The 26,248-nt window shown below is 50.4% G+C and overlaps 1 protein-coding gene across 1 annotated transcript; it reads right to left on the bottom strand.

The window, feature by feature from the left end:
* Positions 1 to 265: 265 nt before the first annotated feature.
* On the bottom strand, positions 266 to 22,167 carry LOC100354642 (histone H3.1-like). Its single transcript, XM_070074948.1, has 2 exons — positions 22,090 to 22,167; positions 266 to 709 (listed from the first exon to the last, which is right to left on the bottom strand). Exons 1-2 carry the CDS (start codon positions 22,165 to 22,167, stop codon positions 266 to 268), a joined length of 522 nt encoding a protein of 173 aa, XP_069931049.1.
* Between the last annotated feature and the right edge of the window lie 4,081 nt (positions 22,168 to 26,248).

Genomic DNA, 26,248 nt, shown 5'->3' on the forward strand with positions numbered 1-26,248 from the left:
GAGAATGGATTGTGTAGTTCATAGATACAGTTCTTTCCTTCCTCCCTCCTCTCTCCTTCCTTCCTTCCTTCCTTCCTTCCTTCCTTCCTTCCTTCCTTCCTTCCTTCCTTCCTTCCTTCCTCTCTCCTTCTCTCCCTCTCTCCCTCTCTCCCTCTCTCCCTCTCTCCCTCTCTCTTTCTCTTCTCTCTTTCTCTCTTTCTCTCTTTCTTTCTTTCTTCTCTGAAAAGAGCCTTTGGGCCAAGGATGGAAAACGGAGGCGCGCTGCCTAAGCCCGCTCCCCGCGGATGCGGCGCGCCAGCTGGATGTCCTTGGGCATGATGGTGACGCGCTTGGCGTGAATGGCGCACAGGTTGGTGTCCTCGAAGAGCCCCACGAGGTAGGCCTCGCAGGCCTCCTGCAGCGCCATGACGGCCGAGCTCTGGAAGCGCAGGTCCGTCTTGAAGTCCTGCGCGATCTCGCGCACCAGGCGCTGGAAGGGCAGCTTGCGGATGAGCAGCTCGGTGGACTTCTGGTAGCGCCGGATCTCGCGCAGCGCCACCGTGCCGGGCCGGTAGCGGTGCGGCTTCTTGATGCCGCCCGTGGCCGGCGCGCTCTTGCGGGCCGCCTTGGTGGCCAGCTGCTTGCGCGGCGCCTTGCTGCCCGTCGACTTGCGCGCCGTCTGCTTCGTGCGGGCCTTGCTCCCCGACCTGCGACCTCGCTCCCCGGCGAGCTAATCTCCCACAGATACAGCTCCAAGAGCATAATGCTACTTCCTTCCCTCTTTCTTCCTTTCTTTTATTTATTTTTTCTTGTTTTCTTTTAATTGTTGGGATTAAGTATTTCTAGTTTACTTCATAATCGCAGGCTTAATCCTCTACCAAATAAAGAGTTCAACGAGTAAAAAGCAAAAAGACCACTGTTCCAAGGAGTATAGACAAGGGCTGAAACAGTAATCAAACCCCAAGACGTCAGTTTCACGCATACACATTAAGGGTTTTTTTGTACTTTATATATTAGCTACCACAAATCAGAGAAGATATGTGGTAATTGTCTTTTTGTGTCTGACTTACTTCACTAAACATAATGGTCTCCATTGGCAACCATTTTGTTGAGAAAGACGGGATTTCGCTCTTTATGACTGAGTAGTATCCATCACATGTATACCTTCTTTTCTTTGGTCATCGGCTGATGGACCTCTGGGATGACTGCATATCTTAGCTATTCAGAACTGCACTGCGAAACATGGAGTACAGGTATCAGAGGGCAGAACTGCAACAGGCAGCTACAGCTTACATCTTTGCATCATCGCCATCTGGAAATCTGTTAGCAAGCAAGACAGACAGCTCTGGAAATAGGATGCCAACTGAAGGGGGCTCTGCCTGACTGAAGTACGGGACATCTCCCGTCATTTCTCCCCTGACTTGCATGTGAGGTTTGTGAGAGCAGGGGCCGCGCCCGGCTCGTTGGCTGCTGGGTTCCAACCACCATTTGTGCACCCAGCATACAGGGTGCTCTCAGAAATAACTATCGGATGGGTGAACGAACCACAGTTCATTGCACCTGCTGTCAAACCCAGGCTCTGTGTCCCGTCCCCGAGGGACCCGTCAGTGTTGCCACCTGTCTGCCCTCCCTATTCATTCTCACTCTCACGGTCTGGCTAGTTCCATGCAGTTCTTCAAGGACACTCTGACTTTAACCTCCTCCATGATTCCCTCTTTGCTTGCTAGATCCTGTTTCAGTAAGCCCAGGGTAAGTTCTGCTCGGTTCTTGCATCTAATTAAGGTGGACTTTTAACATCCACTCGCACGCCTGGGGAGGTGAAGGTTTTCAGCCAAGGTGTGTGTAGAGCAGAACTGACACAGCTGGTTCACAGCTCAGCCACCGGAGCTGGACAGATGTGGGCTGCACTCCTTTCTACGATGTCACCTGGGGGAAACCGCGCGATTCTCTGTGCTTTTGCATCCTCACCTGGAGATGGGACTAAAACGAGCTCACCTGGAGCGTTGCTGTGGGGCTTGAATGAGGTCATTCTAAGAGGCATTTATGAAGTTCAGGGGCGCTGATCTTTCCACATTGAGGATTGGTGCTGTGGCATGGTGGATAAAGCCGCTGCCTATAGTGCCGGCATCCCATATGGGATCCCATATGGCGGCTGCTCCACTTTTGATCCAGCTCCCTGTTAATGCGCCTGGGAAAGCAGCGGAGGATGGCCCAAGTGTTTGGTCCCGCTGACCCACTTGGGAGACCTGGAAGGAGTTCCTGGCTCCTCGCTTTGGATCAGCCTGGCTCCAGCCATTGTGGCCATGTGGGGAGTGAACCAGCAGATGGAAAATCTCTCTCTCTCTCTCTTGCTTGCTCTCCCCCCCCCCAATCTTCTCTCTCTCTCTCTCTCTCTCTCTGTAACTCTGCCTTTCAAATAAATACATACATATCTTTTTTTTTTTTTAAAGTAAACATAGCATCGGGTTGCCATCTCAGCAGGCTTCATGAAAATAACATCCTCCTGGGCAAAGAATGCGTCACTTTCTCATGTCAGAGAGCCACATTTGCAAGGTCTGATGATGGACCACAGGGTCTCAGGCTTGTAGATTTCTCAGTGGAGGAGAGGGAGGAGGGAGAAGAGCAAGGGGAGGGTACGAACTGATTCTGCTTGCCCTAGTGTGATGTTTCCTTTCTGAACCTTCTCGAAAGGGCTTTCTCTGAGGTCCTGTAAAAATGTTGATGAAAGCCCCATACTTCCTGCCAATTGGTGGGAGCATGACACCTTTCTGGGGGCCGCTCTCTTAGCTCGGGACACAGTGCCCATGTGTTAGTGCCTGGGAGCCTTGAGGTGGTCTCAGGGCTACGTCCTAGGCTGCCCATGGGCTGTGCCACTTCCTCTCCAAAGATGCGCAATAGCTCTGGCTCCGTCCCAGGTGTGTGACGGGGCGGCAGAATTTGATTTGTTGAAACAGAAAGGGATGAAGGAGAGGAGAGGTGGGTCAGACACTGGGGCACTAGCACGAGCTACAAAGGTAGGAAGTGGGTCCTGCCGGAGGAGTGCCTAGGCCGATTCTCTTTCCCGTTCAAAACCAGCTCCAGAAGGGGCACAGGAGGCTCCCCTCTTCCCCTCGCTCCTGTCCTGCCTCACTCTTAGTTGATGGGCTTTCATTTCGTCTTCTGGAGTGTTCTTTCCTAGCCTTCGTAATCCACACAGAAGAAGCAGAAATGAAAACAAAATGAATCTCTGTGTTCGCCTTGCTCACTGTCAATGCAGAGTGGGGCCTTGGCCTTGGCCTTTTAGAGAGAACACTGCCAGCTCACTCCCGCCTTCCCAGAATTCCCAAACACACGCCGGCTCCTTCTCCACAAAGAAAACCAAGGAGAAAACAGCTCTGACTTTAGGGTGGCAAAGCAGAGTTAATCATTAAGGGGTTTTCCAGAGCAACATGAAAACTGCCTCAACATAGGCTGCTGCCCGCAGAGAGAGAGAGAGAGAGAGAGAGAGAGAGAGAGAGAGAGAGGAGAGAGAGGGAGGTAAGCCCTGATACCAATGGAGCAAGCAAGCGAGAAGTTTGTCTTCAGCGTCCTCTGCTTTGACCACAGGGAGCTGCTCCGGAGGAGGCAGGGGAAGCTCTGCCCAGCTCTGCAGCTCCCTAAGTAAACCATTTGACAAGCCCTCGGAGAGCGGCGAGCAGCCACACGAGAGCGGCGAGCCGCGACACGTCCGGGACGCGGCAGGTTGGCCCGGCTGGTGCCGTTCTGAGCAGTATTTGCTAAGTTCCAGCCACCAGCATGTTCTCAGAGAATGAGAGGCATGTCATCTTGATTTGACACGATAATCCCGAGTTGATGGAATTTCTTCACAGTGTGTGAAACTGGTTTTTCACCTGGCTGCTTACCTGGCTTCAGAGGCGGAGTCCGCTGAGAACTGAGCAGAGAAGTCCCCGTCCTCGCTGCCACTGCCGCCCTCCTAGCCCAGCCCCTGTGCCGCGCGCTGCACTGTCTCAGTCTCAGTGTGCGTCTGGGGTCTCTCAAACCACCGGCAGCTCTCTCGCTCTTTCTCGCTCCTGAAAAGGACAACTAATACATTGACAAAGTTTTCAGTCACGGCATTGCAGACCATTCTACGGCGCTGGGACAACTGAAATGTATCTTAACCTCCAGTATCTTCTACTTCTTAGCTTGACGGGGACTCCGTAGGAAACAGCTGTAGAGCGAGGCCCGGCGGAGGAGGATGTTCCTGTATCCGCCTACCTGTTAATATCAGGGCACATAAGTGTTTCTCCCGCACTCACAGATAGCTGTGAACAAACTTGCTGTTCATTTGTTAACAATGTGGCACTCAAAAGAGATAATTGACATATGTGCATCATTCAACTTAAATACATATGTTAATTAATTATCATTCTTGAAAGTTGTGATCAACATCAAAGAGAAATTCTTAATTGTCCAATTTAAATGACAAAATGTGATTTTTACACAGTTAAGAAGATCACTTAGGGTGTTGGTGGAAGTTTGATCCATGATTACTTAAAACTTTTTTGTATGAATTAGGAAGTTCACAGACATTGTTCATAAATGAAAGACAGTCTTAAAATGTTTGTTTATTTTCATGCACTTGAAAGGCAGAGCAGCAGAGGGACAGCGACAGAGGCACACACACACACACACACACACAATCGTGCATCTACTGGTCACTCCCCAAACGCCTGCAAGATCTAGGGCTGGGAGGTCAAAGCCAGGAGCCTGGAGCTCCACCTGGGTCTCTTACCTGGGAGGTGGTGGGGTCCCACTTGAGTCACGACCTTCTGATTCCCAGGGTACACTAGCAGGAGGATGTACTGGACGCAGAGGTATTTCAAAAGTGGTGTTGCCGTCCCAAGAGGCTGTTTAACCTGCTGTGCTACAGCATCCACCCCTGAAAGATATTTTAAATAAATTTTAGAACAATTTTCATTTTATAATTCTTCATGGTATCTGTTTATTTAAATAAAAAGTAATTAGCAAATATGTATAAGCTACCTGGATGGTGCTACAGAGGAGTGCAAAACTCGTGAGTGATTTCTTTTATTACATAATGTGTGTGGTTTTATTTTAATATTTGTTTATTTATTTGAAAGGTAGAATTGCAGAGAGGCAGAGAGAGAGAGAGAGAGAGAAAGGTCTTCCATCTGCTGGTTCACTTCCCAGATGGCTGAAATGGCTGGAACTGCGCTTATTCAAAGCCAGGAGCCAGGAGCTTCCTCTGGGTCTCCCACGTGGGTGCAGGGGCCCAAGGACCTGGCCCATCTTCCACTGCTTTCCCAGGCCATAGCAGAGAGCTGGAAGGGAAGTGGAGCAGCCGGGACTCGAACCGGCGCCCATATGGGATGCGGCCCTGCAGGCGATGGCTTTACCCATTACGCCACAGCGCCAGACCCTCTTGAGTGATTTTTAAAGACATTCTAAAGGAACTAGTAGGTGATAATTTTAATTAATAAGCAATTTTTAAGTTAAGAAAATCAGGAAGGCTTCAACTACACTGTAATTAAAGTTATGAAGTTATATTCTCTGTGTTGCACAGAAATTAAAAAAAATTTGCAATCAGCTTACCTTGGAGTGTGGGCTGGTAAAGGCTAGGAGACTCCCCGGCTGCATTTAATAGTATCATTTTACCCTCAGAAACATTGGAAGCTACTCATGCTTGGCCAGGAGAGATGGTGACCCATGGTGGTGCCAGTTGAACATGCACAACCTGAGAACCCACAATCTGAGACGCTCCCACAACTGACATGTTTTGAATCCACCAGGCCACAGTGGAGAGTTCCACATCTGACCTCATGTGATGGACTGCAGTGAGAACACAGGTGCACTAAAGACACTTACAAAATCATCTTCAGCTAACGCATGTGAGACAATCAAACACTGTTTTCAGACTTGAAGGTCTCTCATTATGCATATGCAAATATTCCAAAATCCAAAAACCTCCAAGACATGCTGGTCCCAAGTGTTTGGGGACCTGTGTGTCCTGGCCGTCAGTGACGACTCTACCGGCCTGCACGATGTTTTCCTGGATTCCCATTCCGGCCCCGTGTGGTCTGCGGATGATTAGACCCCTCCCCCACTCTTTGATTTGGTCTCTGCTGGAAGCACGGTGGCCCACATACGGCCAGGCCCTCACTTCCGACTGATGCCACAGTGTGGGCAGCTGGGGGCCCTGGCAGGTGGCAAGGGGCTGCCAGGGTTGGCATCACGTGAGGCCCATCGATGTGGCCACAGAACAGGAAAGGTGGAAAAATCCAGAGCCGAGTCGACAGCCATCCCTGGCCGTCTGCTGCGAGCCACGTCAGCCCCCAAGGCAAGCAGGTCATGGTGCCGGAGGTGGGGACACGGAGTTCCAGGCTCTGCTGTCCTCCCTGACAGCCAGATTGTGGGCACTTCCGCTTCCTCTGTCAAACCTGTTTTGTGGGCCTGGTAGAGCTCAGTCAGGTGTCTTCAAGCCATTCTTGCTAAGTCAAAATCTGCTTCTCCTTTCAACCTGGGAGTGGCTATCAGTCAGAGGGTGATGAACGTACTTCCCCTGGATGGGATGAGGTTAACATGTTCTTCCCCCGCAGCAGCGACCAGGTGGAAAGCTGTCAGGACAATCCTTTGGGCAGTCTGACCGTTGGCCGAGCCCCTCCCAGCTCCGCCATGAAGCTGTTTGCCCTGGGCGGGCCAGGCAGTGCTGCAAGGGGGTCGCTTGATCCTGGGTGTGCGGGTGACAGCGGTGGTCTCCAAGGCAAGCAAGGGGCCGGTTCGCTTGCTCTGTGCTTAATGTGGAATCAAAAAGGTGGAACAGCTACAGCGGCCTCAAAAGCTCTCCACGTGCCTGGGTTTGACCAGAGGCTACACACATGGGCAGAAGAGGTCAGGGTGGCCTTGAACTACCCACATGTGTGCCACAGGAGATCCCAAAAGGCATCAGCAGTGCGCTGGTTTTGAGGCACTCGCATCACTGATAAGCCCGGGGTGAGTGTTCCTGGCCACCCAGGGCCGGTTGTGGAACTGGCTTCCTACACAGCAGTGGGGATGATAGATCCCGAAACAAGGAAGGCAAACTGGTGGTGCTCGCTGTCCACAGCAAGGGGGACACAATTCCCAGAACAAGCAGCCTCCAGGGCGTCCTGAACACAAGCGAGATGGGCAGCCAGCAAAGGCAGTGTGCTTCTGTTCTGCAACCTCCAGTCCTGCTCCCTGGCCCCGTCCCTGGAGTGGAGCAAGTCCTCCGTGCTGGGCTCCACCGACTGCAGGACAGCCTCATGTCCTTGAGCAAGGACGTGGCAATCCCACTCCGTGTGTGTGCTGAGGACTCCCCGTGTCTCCGCAAATGCACCTCCGCCACCTGTGTGCATTTACTTGGGCCACGTCCTATGGGGAGAGGCACATACTCAAGTGGTTTAGGAGTGCTGAGTACAGGGCTGAGTGTTCGCAGATATGCAGCTGCTACCGTGTCATCCTGTTCACGGGGTCAGGGTGTGCAGGAGGCCCTGGCCTGGGGTCTCACTTTCAGTGGTCCCCCGTGTGCGGGGAATGTCACAGACATTTCTTCCATTTCCAAATGTAGAAGCATCGTACTTGACTGTTGAAACAACCCGCCATAGTCCTTTGATGTGGTCTGAGAGCCAATAGGAGGCTAACTGGAAGTATCCACCCCATTCAAGAAAAGAAATCGCAAATAACGATGCTATCCCAGGGACTGAGATTAGTGCCACCTACCAAGATGTGAAGGGTGACGGTGGTGGTTTCCACCCTATCTCCACCTAATTCGCACGCCTGGCATCTACAGAAGCCAGCGAGGTCTGGCAGATGTCAAACTGGATTACACAGCAGCTGCAGCTGTAATTGCTAGCCCAGATACGATGCCTTTGCCAGGCGAAATCAGCCTTAGGCCCATTGTGTGTGGCCATTGATCTGAAGACTCAACAGTCTGGTTTGCCCATGTCGACTCCCTCCCAGCCTCTGTCCCGATGCAGATGCCGCTCGCGGGGACTGAGACGGTGGGGTAACCTGCAGAACTCGCGCTGCCCGCCGTTGATAGCAGCATGTTGACCGCCCCATATTATCTGGAAGCCACAAGTCTGTCCAAGGCCCTGGTGAGACGTGTGTGCCCAGGAGACGGGATACAGATACTCCCTAAACCTTTGCAAGGGATGAAAGCTACATTCTACCAGAACCTTGGGAGGCCTGCAGGCCCAGTAGCTTTTCATTGTAAGACAAAAGTGGTCTATTGTGCTCAGGCACAGACCAGAGAGCAACATCAGGCTACAAGACCAGGAGACACCCTCCCCCGTCATCCCCACCGTTGTGACACCTGATCCTTAGTTCAAACCTGTGTCTATATGGGGGAGTCTTAAACATGGAGTTATAATAATCGTGCACATTTATGGGAGCCAGTGTAACATTTTGATACAACCTGCAGTGATCAAATCACGGTCATCAATGCGTCCCATCTAAAATATTTGTTATTTCCTCGTGTTGAGCAGACTCAAAGTCTTATATTCTAGCTAATTTGGAATATACAGGGGGCCAGCACTGTGGTGTAGCAGGTAAAGCCGCTGCCTGCAGTGCCAGCTCCCATATGGATGCTGGTTCGAGACCCGGCTGCTCCACTTCCCATCCAGCTCTCTGCTGTGGCCTGGGAAAGCAGTGGAGGATGGCCCAAGTCCTTGGGGCCCTGCACCCACATGGGAGACCCAGAGGAAGCTCCTGGCTCCTGGCTTCAGACTGGTGCAGCTCCGGCAGTTGCGGCCAATTGGGGAGTGAACCAGCAGATGGAAGACCTCTCTCTCTCTCTCTCTCTCTCTCTCTGTGCCTCTCCTTGTCTCTCTGTGTAACTCTGACTTTCAAATAAAATAAATAAATCTTTAAAATAAAACACAGCAGGTTATTGCTAACTGTAGCATCCTCCTCCTATCCAGCTGTAACCTCTCTCTGTCCCCTCCTCTTTGTTTAACCCCTTCCCAAGGCCTCACTTTCAGACATTCTAACTGGATTAAGTGCCATCCTTCATCCACTAACGTCACCCCCTCAGGGTCAAGCTTTTAACACATGGGCCTTCTGGGGACACCCAACGTTATGAGACCATGACAGCCCCCGAGCTCATTCTGCCTGGCTGTGCTCACACGCGCCGTCCTTGAATGCAGAGTTCAAGGTCAGAGTCCGCCAGGAGCTTCAGGATGCTCCAGGGCCTGGCGGGAGGCGCAGCGTTTCCCGGGCCTCCTCTGTCGGTGCAGCTGAACTAGACCTCGAGCCTCACATTCGCAAGATCCCACGTGCTCCAAACATGGCTGGGGGAGGGGTGGGCGGGCTGCAGAGCGAGCTCCGTGCAGCCCCACTCACAGCACAAGGCTGGACCTGCACGTCCGGAGAGCCGCCCCTGTGCTGAGACGCTGCTGTCCCAGGGGCTCCCGCACGCTCTCTTAAATCGCCGTGGTCTTAGGAAAAATCGCGAAATGGCTTCCGTCTGCCGGTGGTGTAATACGCCGGCTCTGTCCTCAAAAGGAGGAGGTGAGAGACAGTCCTACCGCAAGGCGCGGAGATGGTAGAGACAGGTGTGCTGGAATTCCTGGCGCGTGGTCAGGAAGGCGTGGCCTCTGGGCCTCTCTGGCTTCTGTGCCCTCTCCTCTCTCACCTGGGCCCACGGTGACGGTGACACTCGGCCGCTCTGTGATGCCGCCGCCGGGGGCCCTCAGCAGAGCTCAGCAGAAGAGAGCACCAGGCCCTGGGGCTTCAGATCTGTGAGCTGCAGACACCGCTCCTTCATCAAGCACCTGGCCTCGGGAGTTTCCTCACAGCAACAGAGAACAGCTGAAGACACCTTCCCTGGCCAGAGATAAACCGCCTCTGGCAAAGGACACCAAACAGGGGCCGGTTAGACGGAGAGGGGACATGGAAGGATGTGAGAGCCAGGTCCTCCAGGACCTCATTTCAGGATTCAGAATGGTTAGGCCCCCTCTGGTGGGGGGAGGCGTGGTGGGTGCTGTGTGTGTGTGTGTGTGTGTGTGTGTGGAGTGTATTTCACTCTGTGAACAGAGTGGTTTGTCAATGCTGCGTGTGTAGTATCTGTAGGTGTTGGGTTCTCTGTGAATTGGGTGTGGATGCATGCAGGTTGTGTGTGGGTATTTGGTGTATGGACGTGTGTTGGGTGAGTGTAGGGTTGCATGTATGTGTGTCTCTCTGTGTGTGAAAGGCTGCTCCCTTTACACTTAGATGGGAGGTGTCCCGGTCCCCTGGGGCTGCGGGACAATAAGCAGAGAGAGCATCCTGTTAGGAGAAGCCCCACCAGGGGGTTTTCTGAATTGGGATGCAGAACAGCCGGGTTCTGGGAGCCTTCAGGATGTAATGTGAACTCCTCCCTTCTCTGCTGTGGGCTAAGCAGACTCAGCAAAAAAGAAGAGAAAAAAAGCGACCCAGATGTTCAGAAGCGGACCACGAGTCAGGGCCTCGTGAGCAGCCTCAGCTCTCGGGAGCTCTGAGTCACGAAGGGGCAGCAGCCCCGTCCCGGAGGAACCACAGCCCCCTCGAGGAGGCGTCCACTGAGCTTTGGGGGGGGGGGACGGTCCAGGCACCCTGGAGTTGTGACTTTCTGCAAGAGAATTGCAGGGGGAAAACACCTTGAGTAGAAGAATATTTCAGACCTGTATTCGGTATTTGCTGACTTGTGTCTAAGTGAACAGCTTTTCCATGACTCGTTCATTCACCCAGCAAGCCTCTGTCTCAGCATCTGCAGTGCGGAGCAGGGAGTTCGCTGAAAGAGGAGCTCAAGGCCAGGGCAGCGCTGCGGACCCCGTCCCTGACCCTCTGTGTGTGCCGCTGGGGTGCAGCAGCGCCAAGACGAGGTCTGTCTGCCCCACGGAGCTCACCTTCTGGCAGGGAATTTGGACAGCACACAGTTCTGTCAGCACTGCAAGGCAAGATCTGGGGGTGGTGACGGATTTTCTGCACTCTAAGATCGTGGGGTGTTTGACAACCAGAGCGAAGGCTGAGGGAGGAGAGAGGGAAGAGATGGCTCCAAACTCAGCCAGAGCCCGAGATGCCCCAGAGGTGGTGTCCCGTGGGGAGAGGCGTGTGTGTGTGTGTGTGTGTGCGTGCACAGCTGAAGGAGGCCCCATGGGGCTGGGGGGCAGACGTGTGGGGAGGAGTGGGAAGGCAGACAGGGCAAGGGCAGGTGGAGTCTTGGAGGGTGGAGTTTGCATCCCATCTACGGGAAGTTCAGAAGGGCACTGTTCTCTCCGATGGTGAGCTTTCGCTTCTAAACCATCACTCCCATCCGCAGCAACATCTCTACACCACTACGAGCTTTTGGGACACAACTTGAGACAGGAGTCAGTCTCAAGTGAGATCAAATCATCTCCTAAAGGCCAAGCTTGCAAGCAGGGCATAAAGGGAAGCTTCAGGTGCCAGCAGCGTGGTGCAGTGGGTTAAGCTGCTGCCTGTAACACCGGCGTCCTGTAAGAGCCCTGACTTGAGTCCTGACTGCTCCACTTCCAGTCCAGCTCCTGCTAATGTTCTTGGGAAAACAGCTGAAGTGACCCGAGGGCTTGGGGCTCTGCCACCCTCATGGGAGACCTGGATGGAATTCCACGTTCCTGGCTTCAACGTGGCCAGTCCCACCTGTTGCAGACATTTGGGGAGTTACCAGCAGGTGGAAGATCTCTCTCTCTCTCTCTCTCTCTCTCTCTCTCTCTCTCTCTTTCTCTCCCCCGGCCCCACCCCCTGCCTTTCAAATAAATAATTTTTTTTAAAGGGAAAGAAAGCTATGAAACTGAAATGTAAAAAGGATTTACTATGTCTGGTTTCGCTTCTGTTTGGTCATGGTGAAATGCATCATTGGTAGCACCACCAGTGAATTTCTATGCCATCTTCAGAATTCTGAAGGTAGCTGGCTGATGTTCATTTTCTCATCACAGACAGCTTCCCCATCTAAAAGAGGATGAAGCTGGAAAACAATTTTGCTGAGCTCTGCAGGGGTGGAGTTTGCGGATTTTACCATAAGTGCACCTGCACAGGACGTATACAAACAGGACGTCCCTTTTGGGCTGGAGGTGTGTGCAAACAATGTCTTGACTCTCAAAAAACAAGAATTTTAATGACTTGAATTTATTCTCTAATACAGTAGAATTAAATGAGTGGGATTAATCTTTTTTTTAAAAAGTAAGCTTGAGCCTGTTCCACACTAACCAATAAACTCAAAAGACGGTAAATTCTAGATGCAAATAACAGAAATGCCGTACCATAGCTACGAACAGGGGAAACTTCTACTGAGATCAGGCTCTGGGCACCTTGCAGGCCCCTGCTATTGATCCACACGTGGATCCGGTGCCTTCACGCTTTCTCCTACACACACACGCCCTTGCCCCAGGAGCATTCAGTGCCTGTTACATCCTGCACAGAGCGGACGCTGAGTGCATCTTCTTCAGAGCTCTGCCTCCCCTCTCTAACCAAACAAGCACAGAGACAGCGTGCATCCTGACCCCGCTCTTCCGAGTCCTGGACCCTTCCTCCTCCTTTCCCCAGCTCAGGAAGCGGGAGAGAGGCCAGAAACGCAGTCTGGTATTGAAGACATCGCGAGGTAGACGTTAGGAGTGCTGCCTTCCCCTCTGAGCGGTCACAGGCAGAGGTGACCTGGCGCCTCAAGCCTGAGAGTCGCAGCTATCAATGCTCAAATGGTTTGGGATGCAGCGGAAGAATGAAAATCATCAAATGCCCGTACTACCAAAAGCAGTTTACGGATCGACTGTGATCCCAATCAAAATGCCAAAGATGATCGTCTCAGATCTGGAACAAAATGAGCCCCAAATTCATATGGAGCCACAAGAGACCCCGAACAGTGAAAGCAACCCTAAACAATAAAAAATAAAGCTGGGGGCATCACAGCACCTGATTTCAAGACATATTACAGAATCACAACAGCTTGGTACTGGTGCAGAAACCGGCAGGTCCTCGCTTCTGAGACGGTCAGTTCCTTGTCAGTGTGAGCTGTGTGAGCACTTTAGAAGGACAAGTGGCACACGCTGGAGGACCCAGACACGGGAAATCACCTGCACGCCCTCCAGGGGCTATGGCAGAAGAAAAGCTTTAATTTTCCTTCATTTCTTCTGGATCGAAAAGGTCATTTACCCTTCGAGTAGAAATGGAAGTAGATCAATCACTTGTCGTGAATGAAATGTTTAGAGTCTGAATAGACATCTCTGACTGACATTTTTACACTGTCATCTCTAAACATTGTATATGTTAAATATATAACATATAGACTACAGTTTGTAGAACATTTCCTATAAAGTACTTGATGGATCGAGCTTAATGTAAAAACTAATCAAGAAAATCTTTTGACTTTTGCCTAAGGCAATTCTTTTTTTATTTTTATCATTTTTATTACTATGTCTTCAGTTTTCATTGGTAGTTACTGTAGCAAAGTGGTTAGAAGAATAGCCCAGATTTCAATAAGAGAAACATGAACAAACCAACTCAAAAATGAATAAAGGGGTTGGGCATTTAGCCCAGTGTCCTAAATCAAAGTGCGTGAGTTCGATTCCCAGCTCAAGCTCCTGACTTCAACTCCCTGCTAATGCAGGCCCTGGGAGGCAGCTGTGATGGCTCACGTGGTTGAGTTCCTGCCAATCACATGGTGTGTGTGTGTGTGTGTGTGTGTGTGCCTTTCAGGTACGTCTTAAAAAGCTATCTTTAAAAATCAACAAAGAATATGACTAAGACAGCTCATGGAAAAGAAAATGTCATAAACAAGCCTTAAACATATGAAAATGTACTTCGCTTCATGATAAAAGGAATGTGAATTAATTTAGAGTGCGTTTTCATCTGCATAAAATGAGCAAAAATTCCAAGTCTGTTGATGAGAAAAATAAGCAGTAGCTCAAATTGCAGGAAGATGCGTGAATTGATTCCTGCAGAGGGGAATTCATTATTAGGAAAATCATAAAAGCATTTATCTTTTGAACTACAAATGCCGCTTCCAGAAATTCACCCAACACAAAAAAATCTACATATAAAAAAATAGATGGACCACGAGATCTTGGGAACATTGTACAAGCAGCAAAAAAAGGAAGCAACCTAAGTTTCCATCAGTGTGGAGCTGATTAAATAACAGCATGTTCATACGACAGAATGTGGATCAAAGAAGGAAACAGGCCAGGGGTTGTGGTGTGGCAGATTAAGCCCCCACGTGCGACACTGGCATCCCATATTGAAACATTGGTTGGAGTCTTGGCTGCTCCACTTCAGATCCAGCTTCCTGCTAACGCACCTGGGAAGCCAACAGATGATGACTTGATTGATTAGATCCCTGCCACCCACTTGAGAGACTCAGATGGAGCTACTGGCTTCTGCCTTTGGCATGGCCCAGCCCTGGCTCTTGAACCCATTTGGAGAGTGAACCAATGGATGGAAGATCTCTGTCTCTGTCTCCCTATCCCCTCTCTGATGCTCTGCCTTTCAAGCAAATGAATAAATAAATCTTTAAAAAATAAAATAATGATAAAGATTTTTATGAAATGATATGGAAAGCGCTCTAAGATATATTAACATGGAAAAGCAAATGTGTATGGCACCATTTTTTTTTAATGGAAGAAAGTGAGAAATGTGAGGATACATTTGCATATGCTTGCATTTGAGGAAAAAAGGTTGGAAGAAAGTAATAAAAGTTGGGGCTGGCTCAGTGGCATTGTAGGTTGAGCCTCTCCCTGCAATGCCGGCATCTCAAATGGGTGCCAGTTCATGTCCTGGCCACTCCTCTTCTGATCCAGTTCTCTGCTTATGACCTGGGAGCACAGCTGAAGATGGCCCAAGCGCTTGGGCCCCTGCACCCACGTGGGAGACCCAGGAGAAGCTCCTGGCTCCTGGCTTCAGATTGACCCCGCTCCAGCTGTTGTGGCCGTTTGGGGAGTGAACCAGCAGATGGAAGACCTCTCTCTGGGTCCCTCCTTCTCTTTCTGTAACTCTGCCTCTCAAATAAATAAATAAATCTTTTTAAAAAAGTAATAAAAGTTGTCACCTGTGCATGTTCATCTATATGAAAAGGAAATTTGAAAGTAAAATGTAGGCTCCAAACTGCACTTTCCTGGATTCAAATCCAGGGTTGCCACGTGACAGCTGTGTGACCTCGGGCAAGGTAGGAGTCCTGTGATTCCCCCGCCCCCCGTCCCCCCCTCATAAAATGGGAGTGATAATGATAGAGCCCACATTACGGATTTGGGATTAAAAAAGGTCAGAACCTACAAAGCATGTATCAGTGCCCAGCACATATTGAAATACATGTTTAAAGTATTTCTTTTTAAAATTTATTTTTTATTTGTTTGAAAGGCAGAGTTACACAGAGAGGGAGAGAGTCAGAGACAGAGACAGAGAGAGAGATTGGTCTTCCATCTGTTGGTTCATTCCCCAAATGGCCACAAAGGCCAGAGCTTGGCCAGACTGAAATCAGGAGCCAGGAGCTTCTTTTGGGTCACCCACAGGGTGGCAGGGACCCAAGCACTGGGGCCATCCTCCACTGCTTTCCCACGTGCATCAGCAGGGAGCTGGATTGGGACTGGAGCAGCTGGGACTCGAACAGGTGCCCATATGGGACGTCAGCGTCATGGGCAGGAGCTCAACCCACTCTACCTCAACGCAGGCCCCGCCTATAATTATTTCTCAGTCCCTGACTCCCAGGAGGAGACCATTGGCTTGGAGGAGAAACACACTCCAAGGCTGGGCGCAGAACATCTGTTGTTAAGGTTTGCTGAGATTTGAAATGTGTGTTTCATTAAGCAGAGTTAGTCTCCGTCTTGAGAACTAAACTTGAACTGTGATTTGTACAGAGGAGGTGTAGAGATAAACTTTGCATTCAGAGGAAAACTGTAGTGCTTAAGAGAAAGCAAACAGTTACCCGATGAAGCTTTGTTAGCCAAAAGGCCTAGAGCTTGCTGGAACAATGCCTCAGTACCGTGGGCAGCTTTTCTGTTACACTGTATCGTCGCCTATTGTGTATCCTTTTACATGTATACATTGTCCTGTTTACTTGGGTTAGGCTATTTATTCCACCCAGTTGCATGACTTGGCATTTTCAGCGCCTCTTGGCAGGTAGGAGTAAAATGAGAACAAGTCAGGGAAATAAGTTTCCAATCTCTGTTTGTATAAACTTGAGCCCTCTCCACTGCCTCTGATGGGCAACCTGCCTGCAGGTCCTGAGAGCTGAGTGAGCCTGTCTATGGATGGCATATTGGTTTAGTAATCCAATATCTGAACACTTGAATTTGATCTGTCACCATGCTGAGTGCCGGTGAACTCACGATGAATCGGGTAGGATCTGGATCTGAGCAACACAGAAGGTGACCTGTGTGTTCGCAGGTGACTGTAGTGGGAAGCTCAGTGCTGTAGGCACATGTGGCAAGAAAGTTTTCAGAGTGGGAGGCGGAGTCCAGGACTTAGCGCCACAGTCCTGCAGGGAGCGTCAGGTCCAGGCCAGCACAAAGCAGCAAGTCCGCAGGTAGTGAGGGATCTAAGCTGCTCTGGGTCCTGCCAACAACACTACAGATGTTGGGATAAAGTCAGCCTAGTCAAGAGCAGAGAGAGCTGTGTTTATAGCAGTCCAGGAAGACGTAGATGTAAGCAACCTTGAAAAGGTACTCCAAGGTCAAAACCACCAGGTGGGCTGCTGGCTCCCTCACTCTCGTGTTTGGATTTGTGATTTGTGCCATCAAGAGGCAGTGAGAAAGGGATTGGGTGCTGTTCAGTCTTCTGGTACCTTCGGGGCATCAGGAGCCCTCACAGATAATTAGCAATACTAGCATTGCAGTCTGGCCCAGTGTAGAGATCAGTGTGCATCTGGGGACGGGGTCCTAGCTACAAAGTTCAGCTGCAGGCGTGTCTGGCACCCAACTTAACAATGACCTCTCAGCTCAATTTTAAAGACCCTACACCAATGCTACTCCATTTTTAAGTTTTCTTTCTTGAGGAGAGAGATAAAGCGGCAAGCTGCGTGTCCAGAAAGCACTCAGTAGGTGGTAGCAGGGGTCAGCATTGTGGCGCAGCACTTGCAGTCCCCATGTGCAATGCCAGCATCAGAATGAGGGTTTGCTCCACTTCTGATCCAGCTTCCTGCTAAGGCACCTGGGAGGCAGCAGATGATGTCTGGACACTCGGTTCCCTGTCGTCCATGTGCGAGATCCGGATGGAGCTCCTGGCTCTTGGCTTCAGCTTGGCCCAGCCCTGGCTATTGCAGACATTTGGAGAGGGAAAGAATTACATTAGACCATGTTCATATTTTGCATTTTTTTAAAGATTTTTTTTACTTATTTGAAAGTCATAGTTACACAGAGGGAGAAGGAGAGGCAGAGAGAGAGAGAGAGAGAGAGGTCTTCCATCTGCTGGTTCACTCCCCAACTGGCTGCAACGGCCGGAGCTGAGCCAATCTGATGTCAGGAGCCAGGAGCTTCTTCCAGGTCTCCCATGCGGGTACAGGGGCCCAAGGACTTGGGCCATCTTCTGCTGCCTTCCCAGGCCATAGCAGAGAGCTGGATCAGAAGTGGAGCAGCCAGGACTCAAACAGGTGCCTATATGGGATTCCAGCTCTGCAGGCCAGGGCTTTACCTGCTATGCCACAATGCTGGCCCCCCTATTTTGCATTTTCAACGTTTAGCATTGCCTAATAATCCAAAGTACATCAGGCTTCAACTTCCCAGAGGTAAAAAGTTCTGCCTGCCACAGCAACTGTGGCAATGGTGCGCTGAGCTCCTTTTTACGAATTCCCGCACGACCTAAAACTCAGGTCTGCGGCTTCCCAGTGAGGTGTGAAGTGCTCCCTAGCTGCCTCTGGATGGGAGGCGGGTCCTGAGTCAATCTGTGAACAAACTTCAGAGGAAAGAGAGGCTGAAGGTGAGAGAAGTTAGGTCATTCCTGGCTCCCAAGCAAGATTCCCCGGAACGATCTCTGGTTGCACAAGTGCTATGATAAATAACCTGAAACTCCTCCAACTGCAAATCTCTCCAAGGAAAATGTTAGCAAGCATCCTGTGAAGTGTGGAGCTGAGCTTGTATGACTGCGGCTGCTTCCAGAGCCCTGGATGGGGAGGGGCTGACGGCTGAGCCAGGCTGGGTGCAGGTGGCAACATCCCAGGGCCTTGGGCTTGGATTCAGCACATCTTGGAATAAATGAGGTGGGCACAGAGAACCCTCCTACTAACCAGGGTCACAAAGGATTGTCATCTCAGTGAGCTCACGGTCCACCAGCAAAGAGTTCTAGCACCTGGAGCGCTCCTCTTGTTCTGGACTTGGGTAGACATGTCTTCCCGGAATTGCTATGCAGGGCCCCGCATCACATCGGGATGGACTATGTAAGCAGAGAGCCGCAGCAGCAGTTCTACTAAGAAGCTCAATATTAGGGGAAACATTGCATGGTAGGAATAAAAATGCCACTAGCAGCAGGTGCTTAGCTCAGCAGTTAACATGCATCCTGCAACAGAACGCCCGGACAAACAAGCAGCGGTGGGAAGCCCAGCCTCCCCGAGGAGTTCACTAGTGAAAGGGCTCTCAGGGGCTCTCTTGCCACCATTCCAAACCACGTGATGTGCTGCACAAGGGCCAGGCTAAAAGCATTGGCTTTACTAACCAATTCCTTCCACAACTACTCATCAAACCCCTTCATAGGGTTGATTATATGCTGGGGTAACTGAGAGTTGGCAAGTTTTCCATTTTTCTCCTGTCAACCTTTGCTGGAAGTATGTTGAGATGATATTACTCAGGCTATATAATCTCAGAATTGTGCATCTCTTCTCTCTCAGTGAATGTTTCGTTTTCGTTTTTGTTTTATTTCTTAGTTGGAGAGGCAGAGACAGAGTTCCCAGTTTCTGGTTCACTCCCCAAATGCACACAACAGCTGAGGCTGGGCCAAGCTGAAGTCAGAAGCCAGGAACTCAATCCCTCTTCTTAAGGATTTATTTGAAAGTGAGAACACCAGAGAGAGAGAGGAAGAGACAGAAATAGATTTCTATCCAGCAGTTCACTCCCCAGATAGCTGCAATAGCCAACAGGCAATGGCCAATAGGCAAGACTAAAGCCAGGAGCCTAGAGCTCGATTCAGATCTCCCTTGTGGGTAGCTGGGCTCAAGTACTCAAGCCATCATCTCTGCCTTCACAGGAGCGTTAGCAGGAAGCTAGATTGGAAGTGGGGCAGCTGGGGTTCAGAGAGACTCTAGCACGGGCTGCTGGCATCACCAATGGCAGATTTACCTGATTCTCCACACGTCAGCCCCTCAAATGTCCTTCTTCTTCTTTTTTTCGCACCAAAATAAACTTACCTTTTATTTTAAAAATTTTATTTAAGGTACAAAATTTCATGTATTTCATATACAAATTTAGGAACATGGTGATGTTTCCCACCCTACCCTCCCTCCTGCCCACGCTGCCACCTTTCCTCCTTTTCCCTTCCTATTTCCATTCTTAATTTTTACAAAGATCTGTCTTCAGTTTACTTTATACTCCTAAGATTAACCCTACACTAAGTAAACGGTTAAACAAATAGTATGAAGAAAAAGCACTGTTCCTCAACAGTAGAGACACGGGCTGTAAACAATCATCGAATCTCAAAACGTCCATTTCACTCCAATTCATTACATTTTAGATACTTTTTTAGTTACCACAGATCAGGGAAAATGTTGGTATCTGTCTTTTTGGGACTGGCTTATTTCACTAAGTATAATGGTTTCCAGTTGCATCCTTTTGTTGCAAAAGACATCATTTCATCTTTTATAGCTGAGTAGTGCTCCATAGTGTATACAAATTATAATTTCTTTATCTGGTCATCAGTTGATGGATGTCTGGGCTGATTCATATATTAGCTACTGTGAATTGAGCTGCAATGGACATGGGGGACAGGTAGCTCTTTCATATGCTGACTTTATTTCCCTTGGCAAATTCCCAGGAGTGGGATGTCTGGGTCATATGGTGGGTCTGTATTCAGATTTCTGAGGTATCTCCATACTGTCTTTCCCAGTGGCTGGACCAGTTTACATTCCCATCAACAGTGGATTGGGGTACCTTATTCACCACATCCTCACCAGCATTTATTATTTGTTGATTTCTGTATGAGAACCATTGTAGCTGGGGTGAGGTGAAAACTCACTGTGGTTTTGATTTGCATTGATCCCGAGCATTTTTTGATGTGTCTGTTGGCCATTTGGATTTCCTCTTTTGGAAAATGCCTGTTCAAGACCTTTGCCCACTTCTTAACTGGATTGTTTGTTTTGTTGTTGAGTTTCTTGAGCTCTTCATAGATTCTGGATATTAATCCTTTATCAGTTGCATAATTTGCAAATATTTTCTCCTGTTCTGTCAGTTGCCTCTTAATTTTGCTGAGTGTTTCTTTTGCAGCACAGAAACTTCTCAACTTGACGCAATCCCATTTTGGCTTTGATTGCCTGTGCCCTGGGGTCTTTTCCAAAAAGGCTTTGCCTATGCCAATGTCTTGCAGTGTTTCCCCAATGTTCTTTAGTAATTTGATGGCGTTGGGTCATAGAAGGTCCTTGATCTATTTTGAGTAGATTTTTGTGTAAGGTGTAAGGTAGTGGTCTCGTTTCATACTTGTGCACAGAGATCCAGTTTTCCCAGCACCGTTTGTTGAAGAGACTGTCCTTGCTCCAGGGATTGGTTTTAGCTCCTTTGTCAAAGATAAGTTGGTTGTAGATGTGTGCATTGATTCCTGGAGTTTCTATTCTGCTCCATTGGTCTACATATCTATTTTTTTTTTTGCCAGTACAAGGTTGTTTTGATTATAGCTGCCCTGTATTATGTCTTGAAATCAGATATTGTGATGCCTCCGGCTTTGTTTTTGTTGTATAAGATTTCTTTGCCTATTCGGGATCTCTCGAATGTCATTCTTAACAACAGCAGCATGTGTGGGGCACCAACCTCCCGCAATACTTTTACACGATTTCTTTAAGAAATTTATTCAGGAAAAAGCTCAAATTTTATTAGACAGTGTTTTATAATATTGTAGATCATTTATTGTATAAAGTCTCTCCAAATTACTGCACATATTTCTTCTGGGAATTAGTTTGGGGTTCATATCATGCTCAACTGACTTACATTTGTATGAGTTTCGCTTTGTTTATAATAAATTGAAGATTTATGAAAAAATGTTCAGAGATCTCTATTTATAGAATATGCATACTACAGATAATCATTCATCCCCTCAAATGAAGTGATATTAAAGTAATTTATTAAAAACTTTACGAGGGTACCTCAGAAAATTTGTGTAAAAAAACAGAATTAAAATATGTTTATTTTGGTGCAAGAAAAATCAAAATCCACATGAAGTTTTATGTAACACACATTTTCCACAAACTTCTTGAAAATCCCTCATTTGCATGGATTCAAAGTGCTTTGCACCAAATCTCTTGGACTTTAATTTCATTTCCCATCAGCTGGTTGAAGTTCACCTGTCCGTCCTTGGAGAACGGGCATTCCGAGTTTGGGCGACGGGTTTGGTCAGACTGCCGACACCGCTGGCCATGTGAGTGTGGATCTGGGGGCGCAGACAAGTGCCTCGCATGTGTGGGCCTCTGTCATCCCAGTTGCTAAGTAGGAGTGAGGCCAGCACCTGCTTTTACCACTGTCAAGGGGATCCTGAACCAACACAACTCACGGTCGATAGGACTTAACCCAGCACTGTACCACCACGCACCAGGTGCTGGGCCCCGTGTTGTGCTGGCTGCCTCCCCTACGTTATCTCCGTTTACCTTCAATATCATAAGATAGAGCCCATTATTATACCCATTTTGCAGATGAGGTAATTGAGGTTTGTGGTTGTTTAATCCTTGCCTTTATGACTGTTTGCTCCTCTGTGCTCTCTGTTTGATGCTTTGTTCTTGATTAGAAATAAACCTCTGATTTTATCATCATTCCCATGAGAAAAATATCGTCCACATTGCATTGATTTACTTGTGGTGATGTTTTGGGGACTGCACCAAGGCAAATCATGAAAGGAGACGAAACATTCATGAGATGCCGTGAAGGAGCAGGGACCCCCAAGCCGGATGGCGCCATGGACAGCACACGGCCGGTTCTGTTGGGGATTCTGCCTCGCGGCCGTGTGCAGAATCACAGGGCTGACGCACACCCTCAGCAGGTCCCCTTCCTTCTGCGTGACCAGCAGCTCGTGCTGGAGGACAGCGGCCTGGAGCCTCCTCGTGCCCATCTCTCCGGCTTCAGATCTCCTTCTGGTCACCTTGTGGACCAGGAAAGAAACCGCAAGGCTCGCTACGCTAACGGTGCCCTGTGTAGACAACCCGATCTCTTCAGCCCTCGGGACAGATCTCAAAGATTTAGAGACAACCAGTGTCAGCACTGAAGAAGTAGCCAGGTGTAAAAATGTGCACGGATTTGTTTTCAGGGCTCACTGGCTAGGTCGGCTCCACGGCTGCTAATTTGGGGCAGCTGAAGCCTTCTGAGCTGGCTCTGCCGTGCCATCACCGCATGCCTGTGCCACAGGACCAGCGGAGCAGGATGCACTCCCTTTAGGAACAAGGAGTGCTCACGGCTTACGTTGGAGGCGTGGTACCCCTGTTCTCTGAAACCCTGTGTGTGCGCCACCGCCCGACTTGGAAAGCGTTTGGTAACAGATGGTGTAAGCGGGTCCAGATGCGACGGATTAACCTCTTTCCTCCGCTGATGACACGAACTTTCCAGCTTTCCAGTTTGTGACAACTTGAATCCGCTTGGACCGCCCTGGTTGGGAAGTATCTATGTCAGAAACAGTCACAGTGGAGGAAGAAGATGTGGCATCTCTCCAGGCGCCAGCATGAAACTTAGTTCACCGAGCTCGGGGAGGAAGGAAAACTGGCAGAACAGTGGTGGCGCAGGGACCACGGGACACTCATAAAGGGCTGCTGTCTGCCCACATCGGGGGCCCCGGGCAGACTGGGACGACGTGCGCGTCTCCTTTCTCCCAACTGTAGAGTGAGGATAATAGCTATTTATATACCTGGAAGGGCAAGTGGTGCCGAATTAGTTAATGTATTCAGCGCGCTTTGAAGTGCTATATTAAGCTTCATTTAGATCGGCCTCATAATTTCATGAACTCAGAGCTCTCTGCACCAGCTGAGGACTTGAACCGTCTTGATCAGATTTTTCCAAATGGCACAGCAGTTTTCATGCAAACGCCTTCTTGAAACTGGTTTGTACTGGTATTTGCAATTAAAAAAAAAAAAGAGCTGAACAGTTGTGCAATCCCGTGTCCAAGCGTATCAGAGGGCAGGATAATCTCTGCGCGATAATGGAGGCAAATATTAGTCCCTTTCTCCCTTTGCCACTGATGCCCCCTCCCCTCGACTCGGCAATCATAGTGCTGAGTCAATCAAGGCAATCAAGTGCTGAGCCCATCATCCACTGCCTTCCCAGGTGCATTATCAGGGAGCTGGATCGGAAGTGGAGCAGCCAGCGCTCGACTTGGTGCTCCAATAGCAGATGATGCCATGGTAAGCAACACCTGAGCCCTCTGTGCCAGCACCCTCCCCCCACCCAAATAAAACTGTTTTCATATGAGAGCTTGAGGTGGCACGTGTCAGGGCCCATGCTCACCTGGTGCTTCCTGGAAGTCAGGTGAAAGTTCTCAGTGGGGTGGCCTCAGTGGGGTGTCCAGCCGAGGACTGGGGCCGAGCCAGGGCATGCGGCCACACTTCCTGCTGACTCACAGGCAGGCATGCCCCATGTGCGCTGCCTGGCTCCAACCCGCTCCCGCCCCCAATGTAAACGTCCCAAGGGTGTGGGCCAGCAGGGTCGGGGAAAGTCCGTCAGAACCATGGCAGTGTGGCCCAGTGGGGTGGAGGAAATGTGTCCTTGCCACATGCGGTGGTGGGATTAGAGGTCACTCCTGATCCACCTCCCTCGTGATGAGAGGGGAGCGCCCCTGGGGCACCCATCCCCACCACCCCCGCCGCCTTGCAGGAAGCCCCTGGGGTAACAGCCCTGCCTTTGCTTGTCCAGGCTCAGAGCTGTGCACGTGTCCTGGGCAGCGATGCCAGGAAACCCCCAGGGGCAGCAGCACAGGGGTCAGTGTTTGGAGCTCTGCCTGACAGCGTGAGTCTCCTGAAAACCCCAGTCCCTTCTTCCACTTCCCTTCGCCGCTAACTTGACGGAGTCCCCTCTGGGTGTCCGCCGTGCTGGGCGCTCATGTTGGGAATTGCGTGACAGGCTCTGCTCCTCTTCATTGTTTTTTCCTGATTATATTCAGTCAATCAGGATACAGGAAAATCAGGATGCAGGAAAAAACATTTTCTATTTTTCAGGTTAGCAGGCCAGCGTGATTTAGCTGTAAGATAAGACACCCTTGATTGGTCTTGCGTTCCCAGTTGGATACGCATTTCTGGTGCATGTAATGTATGTATCGTGGAAGTGACACAGCAAGGAGGACTGTGGAAGACGCTGGAATTTTTCCAATGAGTGGGCTGGGCTGACTTAGTCCAGGCACGTCCAGTGGAGCGTGACCCGCAGGGTTCACACCGTCCGGGTGGCAGGCCTGCTCCCAGGAGGCTCCTGGTGTTTGTAGAACAGGGTGGATCCTGGCTGGGACAGAGCTCAGCACGGGGTAACTGGAGACCAGGGGAGCCAGGGAGGAGGCCTCCTCTTGCACACTTTCTCCCTAGCGATGCCGCACGTGCTTTCCTGCTCTGCGGCGTTCAGTATTACGGCACCTGCTCGACTGTGTCCATGAAGAAGCAGTAGCCCCAGCCCCTTCGATGGGCTGCTTCCTGCGAGTTACTCACCCAGCAGGAGTCATGGCTGCAATCCTCCCCTCCGCCCGGGGCCCTGGCTTTAACTCGCAAAGATGCTTTCAAGGTAACCAAACGGAGGCAGAGAGGAAAGACTCATGGGAAAACCACACCTGGATCAGAAGGGGACCGCGCACCGCAAGAGTGGGGCCGAGCCTTGCACCCCGGAACCTGTGGTGCTGTCACACCCACGTGGTGGAGCCTGAGGAAGTGCTAGGATCACCTGCCACTCAGGAGCCGGGGGATGACTGCAGCTCCTACCCGTGCAACGACGGGCTTCCTCCATTTGGGGTTTCACAGACGCCCATGTCTGTCACCAGAAAGAGCACAGCCGGCCTCCTCCCGTTGGGATTAGATCACTGGGGCAGGCAAGCACGCAGCCAGTCCTCAGGAAGAGGGAAGACAAACCGGGCCAGGCTGTGGAGGGCTCTCGCCTGCCGCTGTGCTGCGTGCGGCTGTGGGAGAGAGCGGCCACGGCAGGGAAGCAACCTGGGAGCCCGCGGACGGACGGAAATCCCGCAGTCCGGGGCCGGGGAGCCGTGGAAAGCCCACGAAGCCACTCGGTCTGGCCCTGCCAACGCAACACTCGAAATTCATTGCATTCATTAAATCTACGGCAGGCAGGCTAAACTGTAAGTTGGTGATTTTGTTCTAAGTACCCACATGGCCCTTGGCAGATAACGGTTCCCCCTCCCTGCAGAGGGCAGTGAGAAAGGAGGTGGGGCCAGGTCACCGCGCAGCAGGTTAAGCCTCCGCCTTCTCTGCGAGCGTCCTGTGTGAGCACCAGTTCAAGTCCTGGCTGCTCTGCTTCTGATCCAGCTTCCTCGGGAAGAAGCAGATGAGGGCCCAAGTACTCGGGCCCCTGCCAGGCGAGTGGCCGGTCCCGATGGAGCTCTTGGCTCCTGGCTTTGGCCTGGACCAGCCCAGACTGTAACAACCATTTGGGGGAGTGAACCAGCAGATGGAAGATCTCTTTGCCTATCTTTGTCTTTCTGTCACTCTACCTTTCAAATAAATAAATAAATCTTTTTTTTAAATAAAATAGAAAATGGAGATGACCCTCTTGTTCGTGGCAAGGTGGAGGAATCTGGAGAACGTCATTGTAACTGAAATAAGCTGGCGAGAGACCAGGCTGCGTGGTCTCCCTTACGTGCGGGCTCCCGCGCTCAGGAACAGGCAGTCACTGGCAGTGATGGCCGAGTCGGGGAAAGAGCGAGACGTTGGCTGCAGGGTGCAGACCTGCAGCTGGAAGAAGGGTAGGTTCCGGACCTGAAGCAGGCACGGTGACTATACCGAATTGCATACCTGGAATGTGCTCAAATGTTCTTGTCCCCAAAAACACAAAACAAGAAGGGTCCCAGGTGAACTAGCAGGTGCCGGCTGTGGTCACAGCTCTCAGGCTCAGCGTCCACCAGGTCACCCCGCGGCCGTGTCACTAGTCAGCTGCACTGCAGTAAAGCTGGGGAGGGTTTGAAAATCCAAGCCGGGTTTTGGGTCCCGTCCCCCCTG

The sequence above is a fragment of the Oryctolagus cuniculus genome, chromosome 5 (assembly GCF_964237555.1).
Source record: "Oryctolagus cuniculus chromosome 5, mOryCun1.1, whole genome shotgun sequence".
Lineage (NCBI taxonomy): Eukaryota > Metazoa > Chordata > Mammalia > Lagomorpha > Leporidae > Oryctolagus > Oryctolagus cuniculus.